Genomic DNA, 19212 nt, shown 5'->3' on the forward strand with positions numbered 1-19212 from the left:
GAGAGTTGGATTCTATCTATTCCCCTTTAACTCTAAAATTATATTATTCCAGCAGTTTTACTTAACAAGAGTTGACTATTACACAAATATAAGCAATAAACACCTTTTTAAAACCCTGCTTTTACCCGTGCTCCCAGGCATGCTCTAAAGTTCATTTGACTTCTAATAATGGATGTGCAAATATGTTGAGTGATCACTTCCACAATGGCCCTGTTCCTTTAAGAGACCAAGGTTGTTAAGTTAGGAGATCATTGAACCATGTGAGGGTCAATAAAAGAAAAAAAAGTCACTGGTTAGCGATCCGAGGACAAGGAACTTGATCCCAGTTCAGTATCTGTGGGTCCGTATGCTGCCCATAGTCAAAGAGGGAGTCCCAGGTCCTTGGCAGCTTGCCTTTCCTCGGGATGGCTTCTGGAAGGCTCATTAAGTTCGTGGTTTTTGAGCTCCTAGAGTTTGCCGCTTTCTCCATCCCCACACTGGTGATCACGGAACAGTTTGCCACCGCCTACCAGGGAGCAATGGCTAGATCTGATAACACACCCTACTGGCTGATCGTCTCCTGTGCTATTGCCTATGTTGCGTTAGTGACTCTACTGATCTGGGTTCCTGTAAAAGTTCTCCTGCACAAGAAATGTTATATTTACAGAAAAATTAAAGGATGGTAAGTAAAAGAATTTTTTTTTTTTTTTTGATATGGAGTTTTTCTCTGTCACCTAGGCTGGAGTACAGTAGGGCAATCTTGGCTCACTGCAACCTCCGCCTCCCTGGTTCAAGTGATTCTCCTGCCTCAGCCTCCTGAGTAGCTAGGATTATAGTTGCGTACCACCACGCCCAGCTTATTTTTGTATTTTTAATAGAGATGGGTTTTCGCCATGTTGGTCAGGCTGGTCTTGAACTCCTGACCTCAAGTGATCTGCCTGCCTCAGGTTCCCAGAGTGCTAGGATTACAGGAGTGAGCCACCATGCCTGGCCTATAAAAGAATTCTTTAGTAGGGAATCCCTGTGATGTTTTCAAAGATACGTTTGTTTGTTGTTTGTTTTAACTTTTATTTTAAGTTCAGGGGTACAAGCGCAGGTTTGTTACATAGGTTAACTTGTGTCATTAGGGGTTTGTTTGTACAGATTCTTTCCCAGGCATGCACTATCATGCCCAGCTAATTTTTGTACTTTTAGTAGAGATGGGGTTTCCATGTTGGCCAGGCTGGCCTCGAACTCCTGACTTCAAATGATCCACCCACCTCGGCCTCCCAAAGTGCTAGGATTACAGGAGTGAGCCACCATGCCTGGCCCATAAAAGAATTCTTTAGCAGGGAATCCCCGTGATGCTTTCAAAGGTACGTTTGTTTGTTTGTCTGTTAACTTTTAACTTTTAAGTGCAGGTTTGTTATACAGGTAAACTTATGTCATGGGGATTTGTTGTACAGATTATTTCATCACCCAGGTATTAAGCCCAGTACCTATCAGTTGTTTTTCCCGATGCTCTCCCTTCTCCCACTATTCACCCTCTGAAAGGCCCTGGTGTGTGTTGTTTCCCTCTGTGTGCGCATGTGTTCTCATCATTTAGCTCCCACTTATAAATGAGAACATGGGGTATTTGGCTCTCTGTTCCTGTGTTAGTTTGCTAAAGATAATGGCCTCTAGCTCCACCCATGTCCCTGCAAAGGACATGATCTTGTTCTTTTTCATGGTTGCATAGTATTCGATGGAGTATATATACCACATTTTCTTTATCCATTCTTCTATCACTGATGAACATTTAGGTCGATTTCATGTCTTTGGCATCGTGAGTAGTACTGCAATGAACATACGGATGCATGTGTCTGTATAACAGAATGACTTATATTTCTTTGGGTATATACACAGTACTGAAATTGCTGGGTCAAATGGTATTTCTGTCTCTAGGTCTTTGAGGAATCACCACACTGTCTTCCACAATGGTTAAACTAATTTAGACTCCCACTAACAGTGTATAAGTATTGCTGAAAGATATTTCTAACATACGGTGGGTAAGGATGTGAGCAGAGCATAAGGATAGAATGTGACATTAATGGGAGGCTACAATTACTGCTTCTATAAACGTATGGATATTATGGTATCTTCTATTATTTTTCTACAGTCATTTATACTGAGTGATAATAACATATGAGATGGGTAAGACTGGAGTTTATGCCAGTTCATGTTATTCTCAGTAGTAAATGTTGGACCTAATTCTCCTGTACACTAGACTACATAAACTCATCAGAGTGCGCTTACACAAGTCATAATCAGAAGATGGTAATGTAGAATTTTAATTTTGCATAAAACTGAAAGTAAGTCTATTTTTAATTATTTACATTGCATTTTGCAGGCCTAAGGCATACTTTGACTATTAACTAAGATTTTTAAAACAACTGGTTCCTTTAGACTTTTTATTTACTTATTTCTTTATTTTGAGACAGGATGTGGCTCTGTTGCCCAGGTTGGAGTGCAATGGCTTGATCATTGCTCACTGCAGCCTCGACATCCCCAGGGGGCTCAGGTGATCCTCCCACCTCGACCTCCTGAGTAGCTGGGACTACAGGTGTGTACCACCACACCGGGCTAATTTTTTTGTTTGTTTTTTATAAAGATGAGGTTTTGCCGTGTTGCTCAGACTGGTTCCAAACTCCTGGGCTCAAACAGTTCACTCGTCTTGGCCTCCCAAAGTGCTGAGATTACAGGCATGAGCCACCAAAGCTGGCCTACTTAGACTTTAAAAACAAATAATTTACTATGTTGGTAAATTCTATTACCCTTGTAGGGGAGGAAAGTACTTCAATAACAATACAGAGATATTTTAAATAAATCAGGATTGAATGTTGATTTAACTAGCAGATCAGCTAATGGGTGTACTGATCCACATTAAGGGTATTGAGGACAAAATAGTCTCTGATATCAATGTGTTTTTCCTTTTAGATCTTCAGATCTGATTCTTACTCATCTTGGACTTCTCCGTTTTCTTTGATAAGTTAATTTTTCTTTCATACTGATGTTTTATTTATTTATTTATTTGACAGAGTTTCACTCTTATTGCCCAGGCTGCAGTGCAGTGGCACAATCTCAGCTCACTGCAACCTCTGCCTCCTGGGTTCAAGCGATTCTCCTGCCTCAGCCTCCTGAGTAGCTGGGATTACAGGGGTCTGCCACCACTCCTGGCTTATGTTTTTGTTTTTTTTGAGACGGAGTCTCGCTCTGTCGCCCAGGCTGGAGTGCAGTGGCCGGATCTCAGCTCACTGCAAGCTCCGCCTCCCGGGCCCACGCCGTTCTCCTGTCTTAGCCTCCCGAGCAGCTGGGACTACAGGCGCCCGCCACCTCGCCCAGCTAGTTTTTTGTATTTTTTAGTAGAGACGGGGTTTCACTGTGTCAGCCAGGATGGTCTCGATCTCCTGACCTCGTGATCCGCCCGTCTCGGCCTCCCAAAGTGCTGGGATTACAGGCTTGAGCCACCGCGCCCGGCCTCCTGGCTTATTTTATTTTATTTTATTTTATTTTTATTTTTAGTACAGACAGGGTTTCACCATGTTGGCCACGCTGGCTTTGAACTCCTGACCTTAGGTGATCCGCCTGCCTCAGCCTCCCAAAGTACTGGGATTATAGGCATGAGCCACTGCTCCCGGCTGATAGTTTATTTTGAAAGCGAACAACATAGAACACATGTGAGAAGTGAGGCACTGGGAATTTGCTCGTACGCAAGGGCAGAAATGTAAGAATAATAGACTCTGCAAGAGAGCTAGAAATACCATTGCTGAGGCTGGGAGGATGCTGAGGGAGAGCTGACATGTGAAGTTCATGGTGTTCTCTTTAGGTACGGCTCCTGGATGTGGCCGCTTCTGCGAACCTCGCCAGGAGACTTTCCCCAAGAGCAGGGGTCTTAAGGGGTTTCCGGAAATAAAGCATTTTGTTGTAGGCAGTGCTTTTATCAGTAGGGTTTAGGGGCTTTCCAAACCTTGACCAGAGCCCGAGGGTCACCAAAGAGATAGCTTGGAGCTGGGCTTGACCCTCCACCTCTCACACCCTGTAGGGATGGCTTTGACCATCCAAGACTCCTGGCTGGGTTGGAATTTTTAAAGGAATGGTAGAAGGTTCAACTGACAACAGGAATAAACCAATGGGAAACTGGCCCGCCACAGCCCAGGAAGAAGCTCTTGGGTTTTTTTGTGTTTTGGTTGTTTGTTTTCACATTGACTGAAATCTCTAGGATTCTAGATTCTGAATGTCATTTAGGCAGCAAACTTTCACATATAACTTACTGTTATTATTAGGCTATAATTGATTCTTTACAGGTCATTGATTATGTCCCATGTAAGTACTGATATGAGGTGGTACAGAAATACGTACTTCATAGGCCAGGCTTGCACCTGTAATCCCAACACTTTGGGAGGCCAAGGTGGGAGGATTGATTGAAGCCCGGAGTTAGAGACCAGCCTGGGCAATATAGTGAGACCTCGACTCTACAAAATATTACAAAATCAGCAGGACGTGGTGGTGCACGCCTGTAGTCCCAGCTATTCAAGAGGATGACTTGAGCCCAGGAGTTTGAGCCTGCAGTGATCTATGATTGTGCCACTGCACTCCAGCCTGGGTGACAGACTGAGACCCCCAACTCTGAAAAACAAAAAGAGAGAGAAATATCTGCTTCACATTATAAAGTAGACTTTTTTTTTTTTTTTTTTTTTGTGAGATGGAGTCTAGCTCTGTTGCTCAGGCTGGAGTGCAGAGGAGTGATCTCGGCTCACTGCAACCTCTGCCTCCCAGGTTCACACAACTCTCTTGCCTCGGGCTCCTGAGTAGCGGTGATTACAGGTGTGCACGACCACACCTGAGTAATTTGTTTGTTTGTTTGTTTGTTTTTCTTTTTTAGAGACAGGTTTTCCCCATGTTGGCCTGGCTGGTCTTGAACTCCTGACCTCAAGTGATCTGCCTGCCTCAGCCTCCCAAAGTGCTGGGATTACAGGCATGAGCCACTGTGCCCGGCCTGAAGTAGAATGTTTGAGTTTTTCGTTATTATTCCCAAGAGAAAATTGCCGATCGGAGAGGTTCGGCAACTCTCCCGAAGTCAGTGAACTAGAGAGAGTGGAAGAGGCAGACTTTGGACCTAGGTCTATCTGACTCCGTAATGGATACTTCTAGCCACTGTCCCAGACTGCCTCTGTGAAGGACAAGGTCCCATTCTCCTGGGGCAATTGAGATTAAGGAACAGAGTAGGCTTTCGTTTTTGCCCCTCAGTGCACGTGGTATATTAGTCACCTCTGGTGTCTGCTCAGATTTCATTTTGTACATCTGGCTCAGGTACCTCCCTTGTGCTAAAGTGTTTTGTCGTAACTATATCTCTCAGTGATGTCTTTTGGGAAATACACTTCCAGTCTTTAGTTTCTGTTTGCGGGTGTGGCTGGCTACACATGTTTTAAATAGTGTTTAGACAGTGGACAGGTTATCTGTAATTTCAGTGAAACTGAAACTGTTTCCTTCTGGCCACATTGGTGAGCATTATCATATAGTTATCTTTTACTGGCACAGAAGAGAAAATAGTTACTGAGCACTGTTCTAGGAACTTTACACTTTCTGTACTATTGAGTTTAAACTTTACAACAACTCAGTGAAGTGTAGATGCTAGTGTTCTCATTTTACAGACAAAGACACTGGAACTTGAAGTGATTAACTTTGTCAACCGATAAAGCTAGCAGGTGGAGCCAGGCATGGTAGCTCATGCCTGTAATTTCAAGACTTTGAGAGGCTGAGGTGTGAGGATCGCTTGAGCGCAGGAGTTTAAGACCAGCCTAGGCAATGTAGTGAGACCCTATCTCTACAAAGAAATTAAAAAATTAACCAGGCATGGTGGTGCGTGCCTGTAGTCTCAGCTGCTCTGGGAGCTAAAGGGGAGGATCACTTGAGCCCAGGAGATTAAGGCTGCAGTGTGTTGAGATCATGCCACTGCACTCTAGCCTGGGTGACAGAGGAAAACCCTGTCTCAAAAAAAAAAAAAAAAAGGCTACATAATGGGGGAGCTAGGATTTGTGAGCCTGGGTCTAATTCCATGCAATTTTCTCTATGTCATGCAACTTTCTTTTCCTTTATTTTTTCTGACTTTGAATGCCAAGTGTGTTTCAAGAGAAATGCAATGTGGTTTTTTTTGTTTGTTTGTTTTTTGTGTTTTTTGAGATGGAGTCTCACTCTGTTGCCCAGGCTGGAGTGCGGTGTCATGATCTCAGCTCACTGCAACCTCCACCTCCGGGGTTCAAGCTGTGGTCTCATCTCAGCCTCCCAAGTAACTGGGATTATTGGCGTGCGCCACCATGCCTGGCTAATTTTTTTATTTTTAGTAGAGACAGAGTTTCACCATGTTGGCCAGGCTGGTCTCCAACTCCTGACCTCAAGTGATCCACCCACTTTGGTCTCCCAGAGTGCTGGGATTACAGGCGTGAGCCGCCACGTCCAGCCAGAAAATGCAATGCTTTTAACGTCATTAACATACATTTCACCCAGAGGTGTATTTGGCTCTTATAATACATGGCGTAATATATGGAGCGTCATATCTTGATTGCTACATGAAGATAATGCAAAAATAATTGCTGTTAGAGAAAGTAAGGATTGAGCATATGAAGTATTTTTGAGTCAAATAGTTGAGTCAAATAGTCAAATAGTTGTTTATGTGCAATTTCATAGACCCTGAACATTCATGATTTGATGTTGATGAGGCTCATCTGAGAGCTTCCCTGAAGGTCCAGACTGGTGTCATGAGCCCTGTGAGGCTGGTCTTCAGGAGGGAGTGAGTCATCAGTCAGCAAAGGGTGTGCCCAGGAATATATGTAAAAGAAAACTGGCCTGGATTCAAATCCTAGCTTTGACATTGACCGTGAAACCTTACGTGAGTTATCTGAATTCTTTGAGCCTTAATTTTTTCTTGGGCAAAACAGAGACAACTTAGGTTTCTTTTTTGGAGTGCTGTTTCAAGAAACTTCGTAAGATCATGCATGTAAAGTTCCTAGCGTAGCAACTGGTCTGTAGTAATCATTCAATGAATATAAGTGTTATGACCTCAGACTGAATTTACTGTTTTCATTAAAAATGTGATCATGTTAAATCTCCAGAATGACTCTGAAAAGTGGTAGAAGTGACAATAAAACTGAAGGAAAATATATGCTGTCAGTAATATTCCTCAATTTTGGAGAATTTTGCAGGTTTCTTTTATTCTTTGAGAAGAATGAACACCCATAGGGTGAGATCATTAGTATCTCAGACATGTTTTACATTCACAGAGTTGTTATGTTTTATTTTATGTCATATTTATGTTTTATTGTGTTACATTTTTCATTTCATTTTCTCGCTAGGCCTACATGTCAGTGTTGTAAAGTTGACCAAGCAGACATAATTCCCATTTTGTGAGGGAGGAAACAATTTCAGAGAGCTTAAAATGTACTGGAGGCTGAACTTTAATCCAGTACTTTCCCTTCTCTTGTTAACACTTCCTGATTTTTCTGGAATTATGGCTCCATTCTAGGGATGCCTGCCAAAATTCATAACAAGGGAGATGCTTGGGGGAATGAAGAAAGCTATTTATAGACACACCAAACTGTGTATTCCAGGAAATAAGAGGGTTCTTTTCCTGGAATATCAGAAAATGTGTGATAACACTGAGCTACATACAAGGCTAGCCTGAAACGGGAGCAGATCTTCATTGAGAAGGTACATTGGCAGCAGGATAATCCTAGAATATTTGTGGAGATTCCCAAACTGTCTTGGGACCTAGAGCTATATTTCGGGCATTCATTTGAGTCCTTTTGAGTACGATTAATTCAGACTATGAACACATCAGGAATCCTGGGCAGGGCAAGTTTGAAAGACCCGACCATTTTGAGCAACATTTTACCTGGCTTAAGTTTTTGATATATTCCATGAGATTTTGCTATTGATCTGCTTTAGGTAGTGGTGGTGGTGATCATCGTAGTAGTAGCTGTTGTAGTTGCAGTAAAGTAAGAACAAATAGTTATTGAGCAAGTGCTATGTATCAAGCATAATTTTAGACACATTGTCTGTATTATTTTAGTTGATTTTCTAATCTTGATATGCAAGAACAATGATAGTCTCTGCTTTACAAATGAGGAAATTGAGGCACAGGAGTTAGAAGATCACAGAGCCAATGAGCAGTTGAGCCAAGACTACCCCAAGGGAGCCTTGAGCACCTTATTGCTCCGCGTTGGCCCCCCCAACTGAAACACACAGCACTAGTGACATCTGTGCACTCCTGGACACACGGGCTAACCTGAAGGAAATGCAGCTCACTTTTCAACACCTCTGAGAGATAATTAATTGGTAAGACCCCATTAACTAAACACTGCTGCTTACCAGTTTACTTCTCAGAACATTCCAGTTTCCGTTAGTGAATCTATTATCTATTGTGTTTAACATTTTCTCATAGATTTATTGGCTATTTGTATTTTCTAAAAATCATGTATTTTTGTCCTTGATCTCTTTTTCTGTTGGTATGTCCTTTTTTTTGCTACTGATTTATGAATTCTATAAACATTAAAGATGTTCATTTATTTTAATTGCACAAGATCATCAAGCAATAAGGATGTTGAATTTGATGTAGCATACATTTCAGAGTTATCATTAGTCTTTTAATTTTACTTTGGTGTTTTTGATATGGAGAATTTTTATTTTTCATATAGTTTAAGCTATCCATATTTCTTTTACAGTTTGGTCTGAGGCATTATACATGAAAAAGATAAATAATTTTGTCATAGTTGACTGCAGGCTTTATCTTCCTTGCCCTACTAAATCCAGTGTATTAGTCTGTTCTCATGCTGGTAGTAAAGACATACCTGAGTCTGGGTAGTTTATAAAGGAAAGAGGTTTGATGGACTCAGAGTTCCACATCGCTGGGGAGGCCCCACAATAATGGCTGAAGGCAAATAAGGAGCAAAGTCATGTCTTACATGGCAGCAGGCAAGAGTGCACGCGCCCGGGAACTCCCCTTTATGAAACTGTCAGATCCATGAGACTTATTCACTATCACAAGAACAGCACAGAAAAGACTCGCCCCATGATTCAATTACCTCCCACCAGGTCCCTCCCATGACATGTGGGAATTCTGGGAGCTACAGTTCAAGATGAGATTTGGGTGGAGACCCAGTGACGCCATATCACACAATAAACCAGCAGGACTATGTTTACTTTTTCTTTTCTCTCCTCATCCTATGCAGGAAGTCACCACATTGTGGTAATTCTTCCTCTTCCTCTCTCTTGTGTCAGCTCCTTGTTCTCCATGACTGTTTCTCTCATCCCAATTAGGCCCTTATTTCCAGACCATCAAAACTTCAGTTTCTGATGTGGTCCCCCAAATTTTCATATATTCAAATACAGTGTCAGACCTGATTTGTCCTGATCATTTCTATTCAAGGAAAAAATGAAGACCATTTCATTAACTAACGCTTGGACTCTGGCAACCTTCACCCACTGGTCTTACTTTTTGTTTCTTTTCTCCCCACGCGTTCCCTCCCAATCCTTGTCAATAGGGTAATTCTCTTCTTCAAAAAAGTTTTCTGGGCCAGGCATGCTGGTTCACACCTGTAATCCTAGCACTTTGGGAGGCCAAGGCAGGTGGACCAGTTGAGGTCTGGAGTTCAAGACCAGCCTGGCCAACATGGTGGAACCCCATCTCTACTAAAAAATACAAAAGTTAGCTGAGTGTGGTGGCGTGCGCCTGTAGTCCCAGCTACTCAGGAGGTTGAGGCAGGAGAATCGCTTGAACCCAGGAGGCAGAGTTTGCAGTGAGCCGAGATCATGCCACTGTACTCCAGTCTGGGCAACAGAGTAAGACTGTGTCTCCAGAAAAAAAAAAAAAAAAAAAAGAAAAAGAAGTTTTCTGTATCTCAGCCCCAGTCCTTAAAAATGTCCTCTTCCCCTTGCTTGTAAATCAAATATTGACATTATTCCACAGCATCCTGGAGCTGGGCAAACTCTTAGTGTTCATCTACAAAATGATTTCTCACAATGCAAATACCTCTGATTCTACAGAGAACTCACTACTTTCTGTGGCTCTGCGTAGTACAGCCTTCCTTATTCCCTTATGTTGAAACGAAACCTATCACTATGTAGCTCTCTTTCCCATCCACTTTGTAGACTTCGCCTCCTCTGCCCTTTCTTTCTCCATGGCCAGGATCTGTGCCCGTCACTGCCTATTCCCCATTTCTATTGCTTTTTGAGCACTCCCATCAGCTTGCATAATGTAAACTGCCCCTTGTAGGATGACAACTCCCCAAATTGTGTCTCCAGGGGTGACTTCTCTGAGCTTACTGTATCTGTGTTAAATTTTTGCAACATTTGAAGGCAGTGGCATCATTCTGCCATCTCATCCACGCCACATCTCAGTCTGCTAAGTTTTCTCTTCTCCAATGGGCAGAGTTCCATCAGCCATTCCTATCCCATGATTTCTCGACCTTTGACTCTTTTGAAAGTCTCCTTGGGATGCTGGCTGGATTTTTAATGCCTGGATATTATCTTAGTGACACCCTGATGTCCTCCTGATGCAGCTACTGACTTCACCTATTGATATAATGCTACTGGCTTCCATTGCAATGATGTCACCTATTTCATAACAGAGTGTATGATTGACTAAACCTAGTTTTACTAGAAATCCTCCAGGTTAATAGTGATCCATGAGTCCGCTCTATGGGTTTGTTTAATGGGTCTACATTTACCTATCTGAATTTCTTTTTTATATATACACACATATATGACAAAACACACATATATTTATATATATAAAAGACAAAATCTAAATATATGTATTTATAAATATATGTAATGAAACCTAAATATATATAGGTATATTTAAATATATATGTGTGTGTATATATATAAAAGAAATTCAGATAGGTAAATGTATATCTATATATTTAGGTTTCATCATATATATATTTATAAATATATATATTTAGGTTTTTGTTGAGACAGGGTCTTGCTCTGTCACCCAGATTGGAGTGCAGTGGCATGATCATAGCTCACTCTAGCCTCAACCTCCCAGGCTCAAGTGATCCTCCTACCTCAGCCACCTGAGTAGCTGGGACTACAGGTGTGCACCACCACACCTGACTAATTTTTAAATTTCTTGTAGAGACAGGATTTGCTAGGTTGCCCAGCTGGTCTCGAACTCCCGGACTCAGGCAATCCACATGCCTCAGCCTCCCAAAGTGCTTGGATTATAGACATGAGCCACCATGCCCAGCCTCCCTACCTGAATTCTTCATGTTAGCCAACATTATTTCCAGGCTACTGCAGGTACATGCCTTTGTTCTCAGGTACTGCCTCCATCCTCAGGGACTCTGTAGTCCACTGTGGAGTCTAGATAGTTGTACATGAAAAAATTAGAAAGTGATATAAACCACTGTACAACAAATCACCAAATTTTATGTGGCCCACAACTAGTCCTTTATTATCCCAGAGAAGAGCATCATCAAAACTTAGTAGTGACTGGGCACAGCCTTGGAAGGCTGAGGCAAGAAGATTGCTTGAGACCAGGAGTTTGAGACCAGCCTGGGCAACACAGCGAGACCCTGTCTCTACAGGAAATTTAAAAAAAATTACCTGGGCATGGTGATGCATGACTGTAGTCTCCGTTACTTGGGAGGCTGAGGTGGATCACTTGAGGCCAGGAGTTTGAAACCAGCTTCAGCAACATAGCAAGACCCTGTCTTTCTATTAAAAAAAGAAAAAACAAAACAAAAACAAAAAAAACCCCTCAATACTGACAGTAAGGGAGATGCCCTTTTTGATTCATCCTTCTTACCTGTCCCTTTCCACCCTGCCCCATCAGCCCACCACAGTGCCTTGAACTCAGCAGCCTTTCAGTACATGTGGTTTATGGACTCAGGTTTATTAGAAAAGCACTACGCTTTGGAGTAATCAGAGAAAGTCTCGTAAGGAAAACTTGATTTGCACTGAGCTTGGAAAGTTGGATGTGGGAGGGCATCCAGAGGAGGAGGATGAATATGAGGAATGAGTGGACATAGTGAATTATTTAAGGGGTTGGAAAAGACCTACTTGCTTAGAAAGGAGCGAGTGGTGAGAAATGGGTTGGCAGCATTGCAGAGTGGTTCGGGCCGTGAGTTTTAGAGCTCACAAGACCTGGATTAGAATTCATCTTTCACTTCCCAGCCATGGGATCTTGGGCAAATTAATTCAGCCTTCAACATCAGTTTAATTGCCATAGGGTTGATACCTCACTCAGAGGGTTGTTGTGAGGTTGTCATAGGTAAAATTCTTTCCTGTAGCGCTTAGCCTGTGGTATAATATGAGCTCACTGAGTTGTCGTAAAGAGCCGAGAGTTATTATATGTTGGAACGTTAATACTAGATTTTGGAGAGCCTTGAAAGATGGGCACGGAAACTTTAACTTCATGAGTTTGGTAAAAGGATTTATGTTTCTGAGCAGAGAGTCATTTCCCAAGTTCTCATCTGATCCTTTCCACCCACCATGCTTCATCTATGAGAAATCTCAGGGCCAGGATGCTTGCTGCACAAACAAGAGTTTTTAACCCAACGTGGCTGAGCTTACTTAGTTCATCCTTAATGGGTCCCATTCCTAGGAGGGTCCTTCTCATTGCCAGTTTATTATGATGCACACAGAGGTCTATGGGCAGTACCCTAACTTGGTCTTTCATGTGGAAATTACACCATGCCCATGTGTCCTTTTCTTTAGCCAATCGTACCATGGTCGCAAACTTGCATTCTTTGCAGCATGAAAAGTCTTTCAAAGAAGTGTCTGTGATATTTCTAACCTAAATTCTATTACTTGTAGTAGCTTCCTAGGACTGCTATAACAAAGTATCACAAACTTGGTAGCTTAAACAACAGAAATTTGTTTCAAATTCTGAAATACTTAAAAGTTCTGGAGGTGAGAAGTCTAAGATCAAGGTGACGGCAGGTTGGTTCCTTGTGAGAGATGTAAGGAAGGCTCTGTTCATGCCCCTCTCCTGGCTGCTGGTAGTTGCTGGCAATCTTTGGTGTTCCTTGACCTGTAGATGCATCACTTTGATCTGTGCCTTCGTCTTCACGTGGCATTATTCCTATGTGTCCTCACTTAGTCTTCCCCACCTGCGTGTCTGTTTTCAGATTTTCCACCCTCCCTTTTTTTTTTGAGATGGGGTCTCGCTCTGTCTCCCAGGCTGGAGTGTGGTAGCATGATCTTGGCTCACCTCAACCTCCGCCTCCCAGATTCAAGCAATTCTCCTGACTCAGCCTCCCGAGTAGCTGGGACTACAGGCGTGTGCCCCCATGCCCAGCTAATTTTTGTATTTTTAGTAGAAAAGGGATTTCACCATGTTGGCAAGGATGGTCTCAATCTCTTGAACCTGTGATCTTCCCACCTTGGCCTCCCAAAATGCTGGAATTACAGGCATGAGCCACCACGCCTGGTCCCAGATTTTCCCTTTTTAAAAAGACATCAGTCATATTGGATACGAGTCTCCCCTTATGCCCCATTTTCACTTGATGACCTCTATAAACACCCTATTTACAAATAAGATCACATTCGGAGACACTGGGGGTTGGGACTTAAACATGTCTGTTTTGGGGTATATAATTCAACCCGTAGGATTTCACTCTCTGACCCTCCCAAAATTCATGTTCTTTTGGTGTGCAAAATAGACTCATTCATCTCAACACCTCCAAAAGTCCTCATCATCCCAGCATCAACTCTAAGTCCCAAATCTTGACTACACACCATCAACTCAAAATCCCAAAACTTTCCCTCTAAATCATCCAAACAAGTTATAGGCAAGACGTGGGATATGATTCCTCCTGGGTCAGTTTCTTTCCATCCGCAAACCTGTGAAGCTGGACAAAAAGTTACTTGCTTCCCACATGCAATGGTGAGGCAGGATAGACATTACCATTCCGAAAGGGAGAATTTGGAAAGGAAAGAGGAGTCATGGGTCCCACGCAAAGGGGGTTCAAAAGCGAGGAAGGAAAATCCCGTTAGTTTTTAAGGTTTAAAAATAATCCTCTGTGTCTTGATGCTGATTCCTCTGAACCCATCATCCAGGCCTGTGAGGGTAGCGGCCCCAACCACTCAGCCTTGGATGGTGATGGCTCTGCCCTATGGATTTAGGTTGATCACCTCTGGGTTTGTGGTTATAGCACCAGTCTCCCTGGCTTTGGAACCACTGTCAAAGTCATTTTTTTCTTTTCTGAAAGATAACACATTTGCAGCCAAATAGCTCTATCAACCCATTTGCTCCCTAGAGTCCTAGAAGTCCAACAGCGTTTCTTCGTTTCATCTTATCTCTGCCACCTTCAGTCCAGGCCAGCAGTATTTCTGCTGAGATGGTTGACTGGATTCACAAACCACAACCTTGGTGTTCTCTTCCAAACATGCTTTCTTATCATTTGCAATATGGATAGCCTGAGAATTTGCCAAATCTTCAAGTTCTAATTCCTTTTTGCTTAAAAATTCCTTTTTTCAAGTTATCTCTCTTCCTTCACTCACATTTTATTGTAAATAGCAGGGAGGAAACAGGCTGTGCCTTCAACATTTTGCTTAGAAACATCCTCAGCTAAATATCTCAGTTCATTACTTGCAAGTTCTACTTTCTATCCAACAGAGCACAGTATAGCCAAATTTTCTGCCATTTCATAGAAAAGATCACCTTTCCTCCAGTTTCCTATAATATGTTCCTCATTTCCAGGTTAAACCTCACCAGAAGTACCTTAGCATTCATATTTCTAACAATACTCTGTTCATGACAATATATCTACTCTCTAAGATGCTAAAAGTTTTCTCTATATCCCTCCTTTTTTCTTTCTGAGCCCTCACTAGAATGTCCTTTAACACCTGTGTTTCTACCAACAGTCTCTTCAAGGCAATCTAGGCTTTTTCTATCATGCATCTCACAACTCCCCCAGTCTCTATTCATTACTCAATTCTAAAGCCACTTCTACATCTTTAGGTGTTTGTTACAGCAGCATTCCACATTCCAGTTGCAAAATTGGTGTAAGTTTCCTAGAAATGCCGTAACAAAGTACCACCAACTGGATGGCTTGAACAACAGAAATGTATTGCCTCAAAATTCCAGAGGTGAAAACACTGAGATCAAGATATTGGTAGGATTGCTTCCTTCTGAGGGATATGAGAAAGAATTTGTTCCATGTCTTTCTCCTTGCTTCTGGTGTGGTTTTGGCAATCTTTGATGCTCCTTGGCTTGTAAATGCATCACTCTGATTTCTGCCTTCATCATCACATGGTACACATCATGGGTTTCTTCACATAGAGTTCCCTCTGTGCAACTCTGTCACCAAATTTCCCCATTTTTATAAGAACACCAGTCATATTGGATTAGGACCCACCTTAATGATCTTATTTTAACTTGATTATCTTCATAAAGATCTTATTTCCAAATAAGATCACATTCTGAAGTGCTGGGGTTTGGGATTTCAACATATCTTTTTGAGGAGACACCATTTGATCCATAATACTCAATAAATTACAAGCATATCCAGCTGGGCATGGTGGCTCATGCCTGTAATCCCAGCACTTTGGGAGGCTGAGGCGGGTGGATCACGAGGTCAGGAGTTTGAGGCCAGCCTGACCAACATGGTGAAACCCCGCCTCTACTAAAAATACAAAAATTAGCTGGGTGTGGTGACATGCACCTGTAATCCCAGCTACTCAGGAGGCTGAGGCAGGGGAATCGCTTGAACCTGACAGGCAGAGGTTGCAGTGAGCCAAGATCAGCCATTGCACTCCAGCCTAGGTGGCAGAGCGAGACTCCATCTCAAAAAAAAAAAAAAAAAAAAAAAAAAAAAAAAAATATATATATATATATATATATATATATATATATATATATATATAAAGCATATCCTAGTCAAGATTTTCAAACACAGGTTAATGTAACTTCTGGTTAAATAAAACATAAACTTGGGTTGTCATTTAATTACTAATGAGTCCATTCATTTAGTATTTATTGAATTCCTACTATGTGTTGGACATTCTCTAGCATCATGAAGTTCTTGAACTTGGATGAGAAACAATTTACATTATTTCTTTCATTAACCTCTAATTGAAAGCTACCAGTCTTTTCTGATGTAGATGTTGGTAACAAACCACAGTAGTATTAGTAGGACTTGTAAGTTTATTACATAGAGCTTTTCAGACCATATATCACAGATCTTTTCGTATGACACAACAGTTGTAGGAGAGACTTCAGTATATGGTTTATGATCTTCACTATCTTGAAATTATGAGTGATTACAATTTTTACTAGATCTTAAGTACTCCTTTTTTTTTTTTTTGAGACGGAGTCTGACTCTGTCATCCAGGCTGGAGTGCAGTGGTGCGATCTTGGCTTACTGCAACCTCTGACTCCCAGGGTTCAAGAGATTCTCCTGCCTCAGCCTCCAAAGTAGCTGTGACTACAGATACACACCACCACACTTGGCTAATTTTTATATTTTTTTTTATAGAGATGAGGATTTGCTGTGTTGTCCAGGCTGGTCTCGAACTCCTGGGCTCGAGTGATCCACCCACCTTGGCCTCCCAAAGTGCTGGAATTACAGACATGAGCCACCAGGCCTGGCCTGCTCCAAAGAAAATAAAAAAAGACATGTTCATAGATAGACACATATATTGTTATGAGGTTAATGAAAGAAATGATGTAAATTCTTTCTCATCCAAGTTTAAACTTTAAAAAGAATCTGGATTACTACATAATTCTTTAAGAAAGAACCATAAACTGTATACAATTTTTAATGAAAGACTTTAGGTAATTTTTAACATTTGAATAATTTCAATATAATTGATTTATCTTCTAAAAATCTGTGTATTTTATTTTACTCATTTAAAAATGTTGTCTGAGAAGGGTTCATAGGATTCACTAGACTCTCAGAAATTTCATCACACAAAAATGATTCAGAAACATTATTCTAGATGCTGGAAATAAAGCAGCAAACAAGTCAGACAAGGTCCTTCCTTCCACAGAACTTACCTCGGGGGATGAGGAAAGAGGAAGACGACAAACAATAAACAAAGAATCAGCAGATTTCTAGGTAGTCATAAGGGCTATGTATACAACTCGTGTGTGTGTGTGTGTGTGTGTGTGTGTGTGTGTGTGTGTGTGTGTGTGCCTGTGTGTGTTTCCTATACTATATATGAGAGTAGGAGCAATAAGAGAAACCACATCATGCACAGCATGTAGACTAGGATAATAAGATTCAATTTGATTCTAATCACATTGTGTGTTCATCAAAGATTTTTTAAAATTATGATAAAAAACATACAATGTAAAATTTACTATCTTAACAATTTAAGGGTATGGTTCAGTGGCATTAAGTACATTCACAATGTTGTGTGACTATTGCCACCATCCACCCATGAAACTCATTTCATCTTGCAAAGCTGAAGCTTTATACCCATTAACCAATAACCTCCTTCCTTTCCCCAATGTTGGAGCATTGACAAGATGGGTTTTACATTTTAAAAGCATGATTTCATTAAAAAAACATGAAGACAATGTTTTTGCTATGCAAGAATAGAACCACCAACAGGAAACCAGTTAGGAAATATGGCAGATGAGAGGTGACAGTGGATGAACTACGGTGTTGGCAGAAAAGGAGTTTGAAATGGACATTGGCAGTAAATCAGACAGGATTAGATGATGGACTGGAACAAGTATGGAGGAGGACTTGGGTTCTGTTTCGGACATGGTAAGTCTGAGTTGTGTCTTTGTGTCTTTGCCAAGTGGAAGTGTCTAACAATTGGGTAGACAAGTCAGGGTTCAGGGAAAAGCACCAGAATATATTGTGCAGTCCTGGGCAAATAAGTGGTATTTGAAGCCAGAATGAGATAATCCAGGAAGATAATACAGACAAAGAACAGGCCTGGGAATAGTCTCTGGGGTATTGTCATCGTTTAGAGGTCAAGTTGAGAAGAAGAGATCTTTATGAGTGACTTGTCCAATCTTACTCAGAGAACTTAGTGTTGTAGGAACTTGGATCTCAGCTCAGACAAACAGAGAAAGCTACCAGTTGAAAATTCCATCAGACTAGTCTTAGCCAGGTTGTACTAGGTCTGGCCATGAGAGAGGGGTAATCTCATCTTCTAACTTATATTTACACCTAGGACGTCTAAGATGGCACTGGGATGGGGGAGGCAAGACAGCACCAAAGAGAAATTGTTCTCTGTTATTTTGTTCTTTATAATTTCAACTTGTATTTTAGATTCAGGGGGTACGTGTGCACGTTTGTTACACTGGTATGTTGCATGATCCTGTGGTCTGGGGTGTGACTGATCCCCCCACCCAGGTAGTGAGAATAGTACCCAATAGGTAATTTTTCAACCCTTGCCCCCTTTCCACTCTCCCCTCTGTAATGGTCCCCAGTGCCTATTCCCGTCTTTAGTCCACGAGTACCCAACGTTTAGCTCCCACTTGTAAGTGAGAACATACAGTATTTGGTTTTCTGTTCCTGTGTTAATTCATTTAGGATAGTGGCCTCCAGCTACAGCCATGTTGCTGCAAAGGACATGATTTCATTCTTTTTATGAATGTGGAGAAATTAATAATTTGAAAGCATTCAACACTGCTTGTACGTAGAAAACATTATATAAATGAAATTAACATAATACATATTAACGAATCAAAAAGAAGGTAAATATTTCATTGTAGAAAACCTTTGAATAAGTATCCTTTGTTGTCCCGTAAATTAAGAATGCTAAACATACGTTTAAATTTTCTATTTTATTTATTTATTTGATTAATTTATTTTTTTGAGACGGAGTCTCACTCTTTTGCCCAGGCTGGAGTGCAGTGGTGCGATCTTGGCTCACTGCAAGCTCCGACTCCCGGGTTCACACCATTCTCCTGCCTCAGCCTCCCAAGTAGCTGGGACTACAGGCGCCTGCCACTATGCCTGGCTTATATTTTGTATTTTTAGTAGAGATGAGGTTTCACCGTGTTAGCCAGGTTGGTCTCGATCTCCTGACCTCATGATTCACCCACCTCGGCCTCCCAAAGTGCTGGGATTACAGGAGTGAGTCACCGTGCCCGGCCACATTTAAATTTTCTGTGTCATAAGATATACTATTTTCTATGTATTATATCTCAATAGCTATTGGATTGGTTGATCATGCAAGGTTTAAGAAGTGGTCCAAAAACAAGTTTGAAAAATTATGTCATTTTTATGTATGTATAGTTTTTTT

The 19212-nt window shown here is 41.5% G+C and overlaps 1 protein-coding gene across 1 annotated transcript in view; it reads left to right on the forward strand.

The window, feature by feature from the left end:
- Nucleotides 1–276: 276 nt before the first annotated feature.
- The window catches only part of TMEM236 (transmembrane protein 236), a 47776-nt gene continuing 28840 nt past the window's right edge, over nucleotides 277–19212 (forward strand). Inside the window, exon 1 of the mRNA XM_015146568.3 lies at nucleotides 277–661. Within this exon, the coding sequence (XP_015002054.1) occupies nucleotides 405–661 (257 nt within the window). The 5' untranslated portion in view covers nucleotides 277–404. The remainder of the gene's footprint in view (nucleotides 662–19212) is intronic.

The sequence above is a fragment of the Macaca mulatta genome, chromosome 9 (genome assembly GCF_049350105.2).
Source record: "Macaca mulatta isolate MMU2019108-1 chromosome 9, T2T-MMU8v2.0, whole genome shotgun sequence".
Lineage (NCBI taxonomy): Eukaryota > Metazoa > Chordata > Mammalia > Primates > Cercopithecidae > Macaca > Macaca mulatta.